The following is a 15950-nucleotide window of genomic DNA, read 5'->3' as shown; positions in this document are numbered from 1 at the left end:
AGCCAAGCCTAAAACTCAAACTATTGTTTGCTGTCCTTGCTTGCTGTACTATTGGAACTTTTCTACTTTCAGACTCTGCAGCTGTAGCGAGCTCTGAGTTCTTTTGCTCTCTCTGTTTCTGAGCCTGCTCTCACAGCTTTCTGAAAGTCTTCTTACCTTTACCATGTTCCTCACAATGCCCTCTGCTCTGCCCAAGCTGGACCAATGCCCTGCCTTGTGCCAGGGGCGGCTATTTCTCAAATATACACTCCTGACCACAGAACAAAGACTTGCTAAGAGGAAAATGCTCTTGGGCATCTCTTTATTCAGCCCTCACCCTCCGGTCAAGTTCATGTCCTTCTCTAGTAAGACCAAACCAAGGTCAGGTGTTCCTCAGCCTCCCAAGGGCACAGCCAACTCCAGATCTGGAGATCACAGCTTTGTCACCCCAGAGCTGTGTTTGGGGTGTAAAGATCTGCTGCAGCCACACCAGCACTGGTTGAGCACAGGAGCTCTGCTTAAACACCAGCAGAGGAGCCCGGTGTGATTCTTGATCTTCTGACATTTCCCCTCTGAGTCTCTGCGAGTGTTTGCAGGTGGAAACGAGCAGTTGCTGGAGCTGCCCCTTGCCTGGCAGGTTTCTCCCTGGCTCTGAGCCCTGTCTAAGTGTCCAGCTTGGCTCTGTGCGCCACAGGGCTCTGGGGCTGCGCCGTGTCGTTGGCCACCACCGTGGCCTCTCCAAAGGTGTCGATGCACTTCCCCACGGCGGCCAGGATGAGCTGCAGCCGCCTGTCCAGGGCCAGGAGATGGGGCTCGGTGAGCACAGGGGCCAGCGGGTCCTGCAGGAGGGATTCCCTCATCACGGCGCTCAGCCGGTACTCGGGCTCCGCCAGGAGCTGCAGGCGCAGCCACGTCGTTCTCTTTATTCTGGAAAAAACCAAATTGACAGTTTAATGCCTCCCAGCAAGAGCAGCTGAGCTCCTCTGTGGGAACCCAGGGCTTCCCTCTGGCTGCCCTGGCAGGTCTGGGACCCTGGCAGGGGTCAGGAACCCCCCTGGACAGAGCCCCCAGAGACACTGTCTGTGATCTCTGTCCATGGAAAAGAGTTTTCAATCTTACAGGATGAATTACCAGCTCTGAGTGTTTGATATCAGTAATAATTAAGTGTGGCACGGGTGCAAAAGTAAAATTTTAGGATTCTAGATGAGGGGTCTAGAGGGGACAAGATGGAGGAAATTGGGTGTGCCTTGTCCTTTTTCTCCTTCTTCATGCCCTCCATGTTTTACTGTGGTGTTGGCATTTTTCTGTTGGTTCAGGCTGGGGACACACTGTCCAACGTAGGTGACAGATATTGGCACGTTATTGTAAATCCAGCACAGGTAGTTTGTGGTATTTAATGTTTGTACCATCCCACTGAGGGCAGAGCCCCACACGCTGCCCTGCAGGACAGAGCTGCGGCAGGGCAGCAGAACATGTTAGAGATAAACAGAATAAACAACCTTGAAACAGCACAGACCAATTATGGCTTCTGCTTTGGCAGCGGGGCTGAAAGACAGAGACTTTCTACAATCTCAGAATCATCAATACCTCAGATTCTGACACTCCTTGACACCAGAGATGGGTGAAGGAATTTAAATAACTTAAGAAAAAAAGTTTTATAATTTTAAGAGCTATAATTCTATTCTAATTGTATTCTATAATTTTGGAAGGTAATGACTTTTTTTTTTTTTTTTGCAGAAACCTCTACTTCTTCCTTTGTTTTTCCAGAGTGTTTATACTGCAAATTTCTGTCAGCAGAGAGAAAAACATGCCTGAAGTTCTCAGTAGTGAGTGAGTCAGAGATGACCCAGTTCCCCAGGTTCCTGCAGGGTGGTGTCATCTCCCCAAGGATGACATTTATGAGATGGGAGCAGAGGGGGTGGTAAATGAAAAGACATGAATGAGAAAATATCTTCTGTCAAAACTCTGAGCAAAAAGAGGGAATATTTCCTGGAACTGATGTAACTATGACTTTTCACCTTAGGGGGTACTCAGATTCAAATGTGATTTGCTTTGACAGAAAATAGGATGAAAACCTGCAATCTTGGAATGCTTCTGGGCATGAAATGAAGTGTTCTGAAATCATTTGTTTAATCCTCAGCAGAAATGTGTTGACTTCAGCATGTATAATACTGAAATGAAACAGTGGCTGTAGTTATTGCCCTTTGAATCTTGGAAACGAAGTGGTCCATGTTTATGGAACCGTTTGGATTCAGCCCAGTCAGGATTTTCAGGTGGAAAAAGGTGAAGTCAGGTCCATTTTAGGCAGCTCAAGAATTCGTGTTTGTAGGCTGTTGTTTATCCAGGGCATCCATTGGGAATGTTGATCTGGATCTCTGCAGCTCCAACAGGCCATGTGCTGTTTGGAAAGGCTGTTCCAGGTGCTGGGGACAACCACTAAGGTTGGAAAGGACCTTTAGGATCATCAAGTCCGACTGCTGTTGCAGCACCATCAAACCACAACCCCAAGTGCCACATCCACACATCATTTGAAGAATCCCAGGGATGGTAACTCCATTATTTCCTTGGGCAGCCTGTGCCAGTGTTTTACTACCTACTAGTATATTTTACTACCCTTTCCAGGAAGAACTTTTCCTAATATCCAATCTAATACCCAATATCCAGGAGTGTGTGTGGGCAGCGTGCCTGTGGCACAAGGGAAGGAGGGTGCTGCTGCCACAGGGCCGAGCATCACCTTCCCACATTAATATTCCTGAAAAACCAAAAATAATTAATTGATCAAGTGTGAGGGCTGACAAGGAAGCTTTAAACCCCAACTGTGAGCTGCTGCTGCTGCTGCTGCCAGGGGAAGCTGTGCCCAGAGCAGATGTGAACCAGCATCTGTGTGCTGTCCTTCGAGGCAGGGCCAGCCCGGGAGCTGCTGTGGGTAAACAGCAGCTGTGTTTGCTCCGGTCCCAGCAGTGCTTGGAGGTGGGGAGCGGGCTGGAGTGACCCGTGGGGAGCAGCTGATGGAGTGCTGGAACAGTTACACAACAAACAAGCAGAGCACAGAGTGGCTGAGATGGAGACGCTGCCCCAGCCCCGCTGCGCTCCCACGGGGGCTGTGACCCGCTGGCTGGGCTGGACTGCTGAACCTTTCACCCCGAGCCTTCCAGGCACTTCAGCAGCCGGACTGGGGCTGCTTCCAGGCCTGCCTGTGCCTCCAGGAGGGTTTGGATGCTTTCAGGGAAAGGACCATCTCATGGCATGGCTGTATTTGTGCCACTCGCCTGGGAGAGGAGACCCGCAGGCTTCAACGTGTGGGACCGGCAGGGAGCTGGGAGAGGCACATAAAACAGACTCAGATCTGCTGGAAGGCAGGCTGGGAGCAGAATTCAGCTGGGAAGGAGGTGGATGTGTTTAACAGCCTGCTCTCAGCACCCCTGAGCTCCCAGCACTCCCAGCTCAGGAGCGTTCCTGCTCACACGGCTCAGTCGGTGTCGGAGCAAAGAGGTGGCTCGGTGGGCTGGGACCAGGTTGTTGGTCAGGGCAGGCTGAAATCTGTGGCCTCTGTGTGTTTACTCAAGCAAAACCTCTTCCCTTCCTTCCCAAGTGGTTTTAGATGCTCTCCCACTCCAAATTGATCAGCTCCTGTGGGAAATGAGGGTTTGTGTGTCTCCCTCAGGCAGCATGAGTTGTTTTTATGCTGTTCCTGGCCCTTATGACATGGTGTTCAGGTCCTCTTACCACTGCTTTTTACAAGAATTAAATTAAGAGGAGTTTCTGGGAGATGGATCTGGAAGAATAGGAATGATGTGACCTGTGGATATTATGGTATGAAGGTCAAATTAAGAGGCAGAGTTAATTTCAAACTGCACAAAATTTCAAGAGAAGGATTCCATGTGAGCCTGCAATTAGAAATTAAAAGGATTGCTGAGTGCAAATAACAATTCTTGAAATTAAAGGTGTGTGAGGAGAGTGCAATTACCACCCCCAGGGGGAGGAAAAGCAGGTAGAGTGAGGAAAAAGCTCCACATGTCCTGAAAACAAACCCTAGGAAAGATCAGCTGCTTCTGCCTCTTAAATTTAACTTGCAGCTGCTGATTGTGTGAATTAATGAAGGGGGAACTTGGGTTAAAATTATGAGCTTCTCCTTCGTGCCATGAGAAGAGGAAGCTTGATTAAGTGCATCAAAGCTCCACCAGGATTTTGGATGGAGATTTCTGTGCTTCCTGAGAGCACCTCGTGCTGATGGGCTGGGACAGGCTGTTAGAACTTTCTGGAAGGGTTTGATCCATTGGACAGCATCTCCTGATCTGCCAGTGGATGTTTTTCCACTTGTGATTCTGCTCCAACATCCAGCCCACCCCTTGGCTGGGATTAGCCGTGTCCTCCTTGAGCTGCTGGAGGGAGGCAGGGCTGGGTGACCTCCCCAGTGACAGCAGCTCGGACATTCCTGGGAAGGAAGCTGCAGCTGGAACTTACACACAGCACTGGGAGAGCGGGGCCAGGATGGAGATTTCATCGTGGGAATGCCGCCCAAACCTGGGGATGAAGCAGAGTTCAGAGCCTGCCCTCCTCCTCCTCCTCACCCCCCCCCCGACCTCCTGCCAGTGCCTCACCCTCTGGCGTTGTCCAGGTGCAGGAGGAAACCTTCATCCCCAAACTTGGTGAACATCTCGTAGTGGTGCCGGTCCATGTTCCCTGCAAAGGCCACGCAGAGGGACAGAGTTTGTCTGGCAGGGAATTTTCTAAACCATCCCAAGCTTGCTTTCAGATCTGCATGGAGTGTTTGTTGCCATGCTGGGAGTGCCCAAGGTCCCCATGCTGGGGGGAGACTGGGGGATCCCCTGTTCCCCCACATTGGAGGGGCTGTGGGGAGACAGCAGCACCTCTGAAGTGTCTCTGGAGGGGAGGAAAGGGAAAGGGAAAGGGAAAGGGAAAGGGAAAGGGAAAGGGAAAGGGAAAGGGAAAGGGAAAGGGAAAGGGAAAGGGAAAGGGAAAGGGAAAGGGAAAGGGAAAGGGAAAGGGAAAGGGAAAGGGAAAGGGAAAGGGAAAGGGAAAGGGAAAGGGAAAGGGAAAGAAAGGAAAGGAAAGGAAAGGAAAGGAAAGGAAAGGAAAGGAAAGGAAAGGAAAGGAAAGGAAAGGAAAGGAAAGGAAAGGAAAGGAAAGGAAAGGAAAGGAAAGGAAAGGAAAGGAAAGGAAAGGAAAGGAAAGGTCCTTTCCCTCCATCATTACCTGTCAGGAAGTCGAATATGGCCATGTCCACGATGTTGAGCAGCCGGTTGCTGTTGCTGTAGGGGTAGATCTCCCTCACTGTGTTGCAGTAGAGTGGATTCACTTCCCACCTGCAGGAGATGAAGAAAAGGAGACACCCTCAGCTGCTTCTGCCATGATCCAAAAATACCCCAAAACTCATCTTGTACTCATCATGTACAAGACTAAATAAATCTCCCCTTGTGCATGCAGGAGTCTGGAATTGAAACACAGCCAATACCCAGGCTTTATAGGTTATTACACTAATTATTACACTGATTATGGACTCCCTGAACCTTGGCCTGGGTAATTTCTGCAGCTCTGTCCGTGTGTCCGTGCCCTGCGGTGCAGAAATGGGAAGCAGCCTCATTTACCCACTTACTCCTCTTTTCCATCGAAGGAGTAGGAGCGGATCCAGGGGTTGGGGATGGAGAGCCGTGGGGCCAGGTTGAGGGAGGGCAGGAAGGCAGAGAGGGAACCTTCCAGAAGGTGGGGGTTCCCACACACGGCGTACTCCGTCTTGCACATGTACGGGCACTTGGCGAAGAAGCAGACGTTGCTGGCTGGGAGGAGAGCAGAAAACAGGGAAAAGGGGCTGTGATCTCCAGGAGGGTGCAGAAAACAGGGAAAAGGGGATGTGATTCCAGGAGGGTGCAGAAAACAGGGAAAAGGGGCTGTGATCTCCAGGACTGTGGCAAGCACATTTCTCTCCCTCTCAGGATTTTCATACACGTGCACAGAGAGAAATGAAAGAGAAAATAATTTCTATTTCTGCTCCTTGTTTTTCCTATGTGGAATGTGTTTGGAGAATTGTTTACCTGGGGTGAGTGCTTGGTTGGATTCTGGTGAGGATTGTTTGAGCCTGATGGCCAATCCAACCCACCTGGGGCTGGGCTCTCAGAGAGGATCACGAGTTGTGTTAAAGTCAGAGAAAGCAGTATGTAGTTTTAGTGTCCTCCTTTTATATAGTATATTGATGTATTTTAGCACAGTTACATTAAAGAAATAATTCAGCCTTCTGAATTGAGTCAGGCATCATCATTTCTTCCCATTGGGTTCACCTGCATTTACAATACAGGAGGGTGCAGGAAACAGGGAAAAGGGGCCGTGATCTCCAGGAGGGTGCAAGGCTGAGCCCTTCCCCACCATGGGACAGTGATTATTTCTTGTGGCAGGGATGGAGTGAGGGGGAGCAGATGGGAGGAATCCCAAGGGGCTGCAGATGAGTGCAGAGCAGTTTAAATTTGATGGCTGTTTCATGGAAACACTCTGGGAAAGCCAAGGAAAAACAAGGTAAAACCAAAAGCATGGCATGGATGCCAACCTGCCAAATCAATGGTCTGGGTCCTAAGGGAAAGGTTAAGAAAAAAAGGCCAAATGAGTAGATCTGGTAGATGATTCCAGAAATTATTCCAGAATCTGTAACAGTGTCTTTGTGCACATTTAACCCAAGAATTTCATTTCTGCACCACAGCACAAGTCCTGAAACCCCTTTTCCTGCAGCCCCTGCCCTTCCTCCCACCGTGGAACACCACAGGTTTGGGTGTGAAGGGACCTTAAACACAATTTCCCTCATCCCAAGCCAAGCCCTCTCCCACCTGGTGACACGAAGAAGACGCTCTGCAGCACCTCGTTCTTGGTGACCTCCAGGATCTCCTTGGTGACATTGATCAGCCTCCCCACCGTGGGTGGCACCCTCCGGAAATCCAGGATCCTGCACAGAGGGGACAGGGGTGATGCCAAGGGATGATTGGCACAGTGGGGTGGCAGGTGCTGCCCTCAGCCCTTCCATCAGCAAACCAGGAGCCTTTGGATCGCTGCACCCAGACTCTTTCCAGCAAAGAAACCACCAAAATGTGGCTCTGTTTGGTATTTGGTATTTTAATAGCTGCCGACTGGAACAATCTGGATGTTGTCCAGCATTCCTGTCTCTTTCCCTAACATTGCCTTGGTTTCTGCCACCCCTTTGCACACAAACAGGGTCCTCCAAAGGCCAAAGCAGCCATTCAGGCCCCTCTGCAATGCTGGTTTGATGCGGAGCAAAGACGTTGATCCTGGTACAAGGTGGCTGAGGAGGCGCCCCCTCCTCCAGAGGCACTCATGCCCAGCTAATTCCTCAAAAATACTCTTAAAAACCTCAGGGCCTGGGGCAGGAAAGCATTCCTGGCAGTCAATGGGAAGCTGCTGCTGGTTGCTGAGTCAGTAGCACGGGGAGAACTGGCTAATGCTCAGCTTGGCTCCTCGGGTAATGCCCCCTGCTCCTGGGAATTGGGCACAGAACAGGATTTAGCCTGTTCCTTATTGAGCAATGTTCAGAGAGAAAAAAATATTTGCTTTTATCCAGCATCTTTCAGCTCTAAAAACCACAAAGCACTTCACAAAAGCAGTCTGGCCTCATTTTTGTGGCGGTGGAGCTGCAGGGGTGAGGTGGTGGTGGCTGAGTGAAGCAGAGTCACTGTGAGGATGTTGGGGCAGAACTGGAAAGGGAATTCAGCTCCCTTTGTTCCCTTTCTGACTGAGCTACAGGACTTAATTTAGGCCTGCTTATCCTATGGAAACTGAAGATCCCCACCCACCCTGACCATCAGAGATCACCGTCCCCTGGTGTTCAGAGGAGAGAAAGGTTGCTGCCCTCATCTTCTGAGAAGAGTAATTTTGATTTTATTAAACACACACCCTGCTGGGAAGGAGTGCCAGGTTAACTGCTCATTATCTGAGGGCTCAAAACTGCATTGCTGCTGTTTATCAACCCAAAGCACACATTGATGGCTGATTGAGTGTGTGCCTCCCTCACCAGGAGGGCACCCAGGCTGTGCCCAGGGCTCAGCTCTGCACTTGGATGCAGGGGAGGGACAATGTCTGACAGCCAGGTGAGAATCTGAGCCCTTCCAACCTGGACTGCCCCTGCTCTCATGCAGCAGCCAAGGCAAAGCTGGGGTGTCAGATGAGAGCCAGGAGGGTTCCTTTCCTTTCCTTTCCTTTCCTTTCCTTTCCTTTCCTTTCCTTTCCTTTCCTTTCCTTTCCTTTCCTTTCCTTTCCTTTCCTTTCCTTTCCTTTCCTTTCCTTTCCTTTCCTTTCCTTTCCTTTCCTTTCCTTTCCTTTCCTTTCCTTCCCTTCCCTTCCCTTCCCTTCCCTTCCCTTCCCTTCCCTTCCCTTCCCTTCCCTTCCCTTCCCTTCCCTTCCCTTCCCTTCCCTTCCCTTCCCTTCCCTTCCCTTCCCTTCCCTTCCCTTCCCTTCCCTTCCCTTCCCTTCCCTTCCCTTCCCTTCCCTTCCCTTCCCTTCCCTTCCCTTCCTCCTTCTCCTTCTCCTTCTCCTTCTCCTTCTCCTTCTCCTTCTCCTTCTCCTTCTCCTTCTCCTTCTCCTTCTCCTTCTCCTTCTCCTTCTCCTTCTCCTTCTCCTTCTCCTTCTCCTTCTCCTTCTTTCTCCTTCTCCTCCTCCTCCTTCTCCTCATTCTCCTTTTCTTTTCCCTGTTTTTCCCATCCCTCCCGGGCAGAGGAGCAGCAGGAGGAGCAGCAGGAGGAGCAGCAGGATGAGCAGGGCTGGGCAGCCCCACCTGTCCAGGTGGAAGGCGGCGATCTCCGCGTTGTGCCGCTGGAAGTCCACGAAGTAGAAGAAGTCCTCGGGAGTCTCCTCCTCACGTTTCTGCCTGGGAGAAAGCAGGGGGTGAGCCTGGCCAGGCCAGGAACTGAGTGGTGACAAGGACAGTGCACCAGGGCCACCAGGGCCACCAGGGACAGCCACTCCGTGGCCACTCTGGGGCAGGGTCAGAGCCGCAGTGGCACACACCGTGCTGGGCACAGCGCTCACACCCTTCTGCTGCCAGCTGGCTGGGGAGGCACAGGAGCCGGCTGGGGGCTTCACACCTGCTTGGGCAAGAGCTTTTTCCCCCAGGAGAAAGGTTCAGGGGGTGTTTGTCACACCCCCCTGGAGGCAGAGAAGGGCTCAGGTCTGATGCTCTCCTATCCCTGAGGTGGGAGCTCAATTTAATTCCATTTTCTGCCCGTCACACAGTGTCCCACTAGGTGCAGCACGGGAATTTGGTGCTCAGCCTTAACTCCTGGGAAATGGCTGTTAACTCCTGGGAAATGGGTGTTAACTCCTGGGAAATGGGTGTTAATTCCTGGGAAATGGGTGTTAACTCCTGGGAAATGGATGCTAACTCCTGGGAAATGGGTGTTAACTCCTGGGAAATGGGTGTTAACTCCTGGGAAATGGATGTTAACTCCTGGGAAATGGGTGTTAACTCCTGGGAAATGGGTGTTAACTCCTGGGAAATGGGTGTTAACTCCTGGGAAATGGGTGTTAACTCCTGGGAAATGGATGTTAACTCCTGGGAAATGGGTGTTAACTCCGGGGAAGTGGGGTATTAACTCCTGGCAAATGGGTGTTAACTCCTGGGAAATGGGTGTTAACTCCTGGGAAATGGATTTTAACTCCTGGGAAGTGGGATGCTAACTCCTGGAAATTATATGTTAACTGCTGGGAAATGGGGTGTTAACTGCTGGAAAAGGCGTATTGACTCCTTTTGGAGTTCCTGGGAAATGGGATGATTGATAACTCCTGGAAATGGGATAACTCCTGGGAAATGGGGTGTTAACTCTTGGAAATGGGATAACTCCTGGGAAATGGGATTTTAACTCCTGGAAATGGGATATTAACTCCTGGAAACGGGATGTTAACTCGTGGAAATGGGGTGTTAACTCCTGGAAATTGGATGTTAACTCCTGGGAAATGGGATGTTAACTCCTGGGAAAAGGTGTGTTAACTCTTTTTGGAGTTCCTGGAAACGGGGTGTTAACTCCTGGAAATGGGATAACTCCTGGGAAATGGGGTGTTAACTCCTGGAAATGGGGTATTAACTCCTGGAAATGGGGTGTTAACTCCTGGGACACAGGAAATCCCTCCTGGCTCTGCAGGGCATGGATGCTTTCCTTGCCCTGCAGGACCTGGTGGGCACTGGGCAGAGGTGGATGGAAACCCACGGGAGGGGAGCTGGAGCCTCCTGGGTGAGGGTGTGATCCCAGCTGCTCTGCTCACACAGGGACACTGAAGTGAGAGGGAATAGATGTGAAGAGCCCCACGGGGCTGCAAATAAGTGCAGAAGCAATTTAAACCCCCCGTTTGATGGCTGTTTCTTGGAAACACGCTGGGGAATCCAAGGAAAACCAAGGTAAACCCCAACGTCTGCTGGGGAAGAGCAGTCCTTCAGGAGAACAAGTGTCCCAAGGTCCTTCTCCACCTGGCACCCACGAACTGAGGAACTTCCAACATCAACAGCGCTGTGGGAACGCTGGTGTTTATCCATATGTGCTCCTGGGATGGGGTGAGCAGCCAAGAATAACAAAAAAATAATGGGACCCTTTCAGCAGCCCAGGTAGCGAGGGCAGGTGAGGGAAGGTGTGGCTGTGGGGTGGCTGTCCGTGCCAAGGAAGGTGCCAGCCCGCCCTGCAGGGGCTCGGGGGGGCTCTGCTGGCCTTACCTCATGGGCTTGAACATGGCTTTCCCAAAATCCTGGAACCTGAGGACCAGCTTCAGGTGCACACCGCTGGGCTTCACCACTTGGGGAGGAAAAGGGGTGTTAGCTCCTGGGAATGGGGTGTTAACTCCTGGGAAATGGGTTAACTCCTAGAAAATGGGATGTTAGCTCCTGGAAATGAGTGTTAACTCCTGGAAATGGGGTGTTAACTCTTGGGAAACGGGATGATAACTCCTGGGGAATGGTTGTTAACTCCTGGGGAATGGTTGTTAACTCCTGGGAATGGGTGTTAACTCCTGGGAAATGGGTGTTAATTCCTGGGAAGTGGGGTATTAACTCCTGGGAAATGGGTGTTAATTCCTGGAAATGGGTGTTAACTCCTGGAAATGGGATGTTAACTGCCTGGAAACACCCCAGTTACATCCCCAGCACAACCCGGCTTTCCTGCCCCGTGAGTGCATCCCGTCACTCCTTCCAGCTTCTCCCTTTTCTCTCTTTCCATTTATTTTCCTCTCCCCCTTCTGCCATAGAGATTTCCCTCCAGCCCCTCTGTTACATCCCCCTGGGGACTTTTCTTCCCTCCCCAGCCGAAACCAGTGCTGTACTGGTGTCCTGACACCCACATCGAACAGGCTGCTCATGAAATAATCACCCCTGGGTGTTAAAAAAGGCATGGACATGGCACTTGGGTTGGACTCCATCATTCTAGGTGGCTTTTCCAGCTGAAATAACTTCACGCTCTATGATCCCAGCCTCGGCTGGGCTGGTGGGGGTTAATGGGAGGGAGCAGAGCTTGGCTCGGTGTTTCCCTGGCCGAGGTGAGGATGGAGCGGTGGGCTGGGTGCCAGCGCTGCCCATGGCACGCAGGGATGCCACACTCACCCTGGCTGCAGTCACAGGCTCCCAGCAGCGCCTTCTCATCCTGGCTGTAGTCTGCAAGGGCGGGAGGAGCCGTCAGAGCCCGCCAGGCTCCATCTCCTGCTGCTGAGCCCCGGCAGGCTCCCGGGGGCACGGGGGGACCCTGCCCTGCCCAGCCCCGTGTGCTCACCGGCGCTGACGGTGGGCAGCTCCCGCAGGTCCCGGAGCAGGCGGCGGAGCGCGGGGCTGGAGCGGGGGTAGAGCCCGTCCCGGCTGATGCCCAGCTGGAACTGCAGCCAGCCCGCCTCGGCACGCAGCGGCACCGCCGCGGAGGTCAGGTTCAGCTCCTCCCGGTACAGCCTGTGCCTCCTGCGGGAGAGATGTGCTGCGGGTCAGAATGAGCCCAGGAGTGGGAAAACCTCCCTTCTCCCAACCAGCAGCAGAGCGAGGGGTGGGTAAGGGGAAACTGAGGCAGCGGGAGAGGCTGAGCTGGTCAGAGTCTCCGAGCATCTCTGAGAGAATTTTTTCCCTGAAGCTGTGGGGGGGAAAAATCACTAAAATCTACAAATTGCCTCTGTGACCGAATTCACGGTGAGCAGGGATGCTGCGAGGTCATGTGGCAGCATCCTGCCCACGATCTCTAAAAATCAAGGTTCAACCCCACCCTTTCTTTGAAGGAGCCTCCCAAATTGGGTAGTAACTCCCCACTCGATCAGCATTTTCATGGAGACCTCCAAGGCTGGGACTGTGGAACTGAGAGGTCGCTAATTGCAGCCAGCAGAGGACAGAGCTTTGGTTTCTCATTAACGTTGTCCAGCCCATGTAGGCAGCAGCCAGTCCTGAGAAAGGGAAAATGAAGTTCAGTTTACACTGCAAGTGCCAGGATCCAGCCGTGAAAGCAAACACGAGCTGGGGGCTGATAAGGAGTAGGACATTAACCGAGGCTGGACAGGATAAGTGCCACATGCCCGGGCAGCCCCATCCAGAGCCTGAGCAGTGAGGTCTGACCGTGCCCCGGGGCATTTATCAGCCAAGGAATGGCCCTGGGGGCTGCACAGGGCTCCTGCCTGCTGCTGGTTTCTTTATTTCCCTGCTCAGCCCAGCAGCTGGGCTTTGGCTGGGATTTTTCCATCACCCTTCTCCATCCAAGCAGGCTGAGCAGTGTGGTTCATCTGGCTGTGAGCAGGGCTTGAACCCTCCCAGAGGTGTTCCAGTGGTGTACAAAATGAATTTGTAGAGAATTCTTAAAGTTTGATAGAAAGTCTGCATAGTATGTATGTGTATGTAAACCTTGAGATGAGAAATGTTGACTTAGAAATATTATGGAATAAGACAAACGTTATTGAGAGAAAAATAGAACTAAAAAGAAGATTTGAAGGATAGCCTTGCAAATAAAAGTAGATCATTTAGAAAAACAGAAGTATGAAAGAAACATTGTAGTGAGACTTATGAAGAGTAATTTTAGATGATTAGCTTTAAAACATTTATAACATAGTGTATCAATGCTATCCTTTGAAACTTGTTTTTAGCTCTATTTTTCTCACAATAATGTCTTATTCCACAGTATTTCTAAGACAGCATTTCCTATCTCAAGGTTTACATACACATACATACTATGTGAGCCTTCTGCCGGGCTTTGAGAATTTTCCACAAATTCATTTCCTACACAGCGGTATCCTGGGAGACCTCCAGGAGCTGGAGAGGCAGGTCGGATGTGCAGCTCGTGGGAGCCTGTTCCCTCTCCCAGTGTGTTTGTCTTTCCATTGGACTGGGTCAGCCACAGCATGAAATCCACGTGTGCATGGTCAGAGGGAGCTGGAGCATTTCCCTCCCTGACCAGCTCTTTGCTCAGGAGGCAGAAAATTCCCTGGGCACAAGGAAGTGCCCCTGGATTGCCAACAGCTCCAGCAGAAGTGCCTTGACCCCCCAGCCTGCTGCCCTTCCCCTGGATAGGTGAGGCACAGCCTTAATGAGCTACAAGGCATTAATAAGGCCTTAATTAATAAATGAGGCATTAACCCTGCCACAGCCAGGGATGATAAGCCCAGTGCTGTGGGCAGGAATGACTCAGGATTTTTCCCTAGGGAAGCTGCCCAAATATTTTACCATATTTGCTCTCCTGCCTGCCATACCCACAGGCTGTTCCCCCCGGGGTGGCAGCAAGCAAGGGATTACCGAGGGGGAAAAAAATGCTGTGGTTATGCAAGGGGAGGCAGATCCCAGCCCTGCATCCACATGGGCCCTGCCCAGGCTGAGCCAGTCCCTTCCCAGCCTTTCAACCCAAAATCCAGCTCTCTCTGCCTCCCCGCTTCCTTCAGGATTCCTGAAATGTTTCCCTGGAAAAAAACAGATCTCTGCAAAAGGCATAATGATATAAAAACAGGGTTCATGTCTACCCTGCTATAAATAGCCCTGGGGTTGCCCTGGCTTTCAGTGCTCTGCTGGGCTGGGAGGGAGGCACAGCGTGGGGTGACACAGCTCAGGCCACCAGCCTCCTGAGCTTGGGATCTTGAAGCTGCTCTTTCAAGGATAAAAGTAAGCTCTGGAGTTTTTAAGGGATTTTTTTGTTTGTTTGTTTTGAAGAGGTGTGGATGTTTTGTTGTTTTTCTGTTTTCTCCCTGCATCCCCATCAATCTCTCCGGCTGGTTCTGCATCCTGCAATCCAACTGCTGCTCCTGACTGAAGTGCTGGGAGCAGGCAGGGCTGGGCAGCACCGTGGAGGAGGGCACGGACACTCTCTGGCCGTGGGCATCCCAACAGGAGCGTCCTGGGGCAGCTCCAGCTGGCACAGCCCCTGCCCAGCTGATGTCCTGCAGAGATGAAGGCAGCCACGCCGTGCTGCAGGAACGGGGTTAAACTGCAGCTTGTTCCACTCAGGAGAACGTCCTGCTGCTCCCAAAGCTGCTCTGCCAACCCCCACACTCACGGGTGACAGAGAAATATGCTTCATCCTGTCATGCTGAGGAGAAAATGCCCGTGGGCACTCAGCCCTGAGCCTTTGCTGCCTGGCTCTGCATGTGGAGCTGCTGTGGACGTTTTGCTCTCCAGCCCTCAGCAGCAGCTTGGTTGAACCATGCAGTGGGAGAGAAAGCCATGGATTCCTGGGTGCCACGAGGACCCACATCACAGAGGACAAGGGCTCTGCAGTGCTTCTGCTGAGGCAGAAATTGCTCCGTGCCCACAGCAAATGAACAATCTTACAAAATCCATCAGCTCTGGCCAGTGCCACCTGATTGCACGTCCAGTGTGCAGCACCAATGGTTGTTGGCAGGTTTTTGCAGGAGCAGTTGTGTCACCTCAGCCTGTGCTCTCTGGAGGTTTCACCCAATTAGAGGATCATGTATTTTATTTCAGAGTGACTGAGGAATAATCAATACTCTGCCCTCCTTCCCTTCCTGGAGGTGCAAAGCGAAGTCAGCCAAGGACAAATGGCATCACCGTGTTCCTCCAGTCACACCACAGCCTAACCTTGGGCCATGGCTTCAGCACAAATTCCATTTTTCCACAGCATGGTGAATAAAAGTGGGGAGTGCAGATTCTCACTGTCCTGCAAGAGAGGCTGCAGCAAGTGCCCAGGGCTTCTGATGGTGCCATCAAGAGCTGCTTTGGTTTCAATCCCCCATTCCCACCAGGATTTTGCTGGGGAATCATCCACCTTGGCAGCCAAATCCTGATGTCTTCAGAAGGCAGGGCTCAGCTCTGAGAAGAGGCACCCAAGGCGGGTCTGAGGCACAGCCAGGGGTACTCACACCCACCAGCCATGGATTTCACGTGCTGTGACAAAGGGTTCAGCAGGATCCAGACTGACTGGAGACAGGGAAGAGCCTGCCAGGGGTGACCCTGGCTGAGCACCCAGGTGGTTCCAGCTGCTGCTCAGGCCATGAAGGTCATTCCCTTTTCCTTCCATTATCACTTCCCATCATCTCCTCCAACAAATCTCACGTGGAACCAGCACTGGGTGAGTCCCACAGGAGCAGGAGGAACAAGCATGGAAGTGGAGAGAGCAGGAGCTTGGGAATCCCACCTGTGCAGCCACCACACAGGGGATGGGAGGAGTGGGGGCTGCTCCCATGCCAGAAACCAGACCTGGGCAGCGGGGAAGTGCCAGGACAGGGGTCCCTGGGGTGCCCCCAGGACATGCTGTCATGCCCAGGGGAGCTGCCCAGAAAGGGAGGGGGACGTAAGAGGGGGTGTCCAGAGAGGGTTCCTGGGGGTGCCCATACAGGGAGTGCCTGGCCAGAGAGTGCCCAGGGGATGCCAGGGCAGGGGGTGCCCAGAAAGGAGGTGCCCAGGGATACCTGTGCAGGGGGTGCACTCACAGAGGCTGCCTGGGAAGGTGGTGCTCAAGAGATCCCAATGCATGGGGGGTCCAAAAAAGGGGTGCCCAGGAAATGCCAGGGAA

At 52.2% G+C, this 15950-nt stretch overlaps 1 protein-coding gene and 1 long non-coding RNA gene across 3 annotated transcripts in view; one reads left to right on the top strand and one right to left on the bottom strand.

Annotated features, from left to right (window-relative positions):
• Positions 1-273: 273 nt before the first annotated feature.
• The window catches only part of FAM20A (FAM20A golgi associated secretory pathway pseudokinase), an 18042-nt gene continuing 2365 nt past the window's right edge, over positions 274-15950 (bottom strand). The window contains exons 2-12 of one of the 2 annotated variants that reach the window (XM_072936875.1): positions 12280-12387; positions 11739-11917; positions 11573-11623; positions 10694-10772; positions 8768-8860; positions 6813-6928; positions 5597-5777; positions 5197-5306; positions 4581-4662; positions 4444-4503; positions 274-906 (exon numbers count right to left, since the gene is read on the bottom strand). In XM_072936875.1, the coding sequence (XP_072792976.1) occupies positions 642-906; positions 4444-4503; positions 4581-4662; positions 5197-5306; positions 5597-5777; positions 6813-6928; positions 8768-8860; positions 10694-10772; positions 11573-11623; positions 11739-11917; positions 12280-12387 (1324 nt within the window). In that variant the 3' untranslated portion in view covers positions 274-641. The remainder of the gene's footprint in view (positions 907-4443; positions 4504-4580; positions 4663-5196; positions 5307-5596; positions 5778-6812; positions 6929-8767; positions 8861-10693; positions 10773-11572; positions 11624-11738; positions 11918-12279; positions 12388-15950) is intronic. The other variant, XM_030287531.4, reaches the window with a different exon arrangement.
• The window catches only part of LOC140685244 (uncharacterized), a 16425-nt gene continuing 14185 nt past the window's right edge, over positions 13711-15950 (top strand). Inside the window, exon 1 of the long non-coding RNA XR_012058554.1 lies at positions 13711-15506. This is a non-coding gene — a long non-coding RNA (uncharacterized lncRNA). The remainder of the gene's footprint in view (positions 15507-15950) is intronic.

This window comes from Taeniopygia guttata, chromosome 18 (assembly GCF_048771995.1).
Source record: "Taeniopygia guttata chromosome 18, bTaeGut7.mat, whole genome shotgun sequence".
Lineage (NCBI taxonomy): Eukaryota > Metazoa > Chordata > Aves > Passeriformes > Estrildidae > Taeniopygia > Taeniopygia guttata.
The sequence above is the reverse complement of the archived record's forward strand: the minus strand, read 5'-3'. Positions and strand labels throughout refer to the sequence as shown.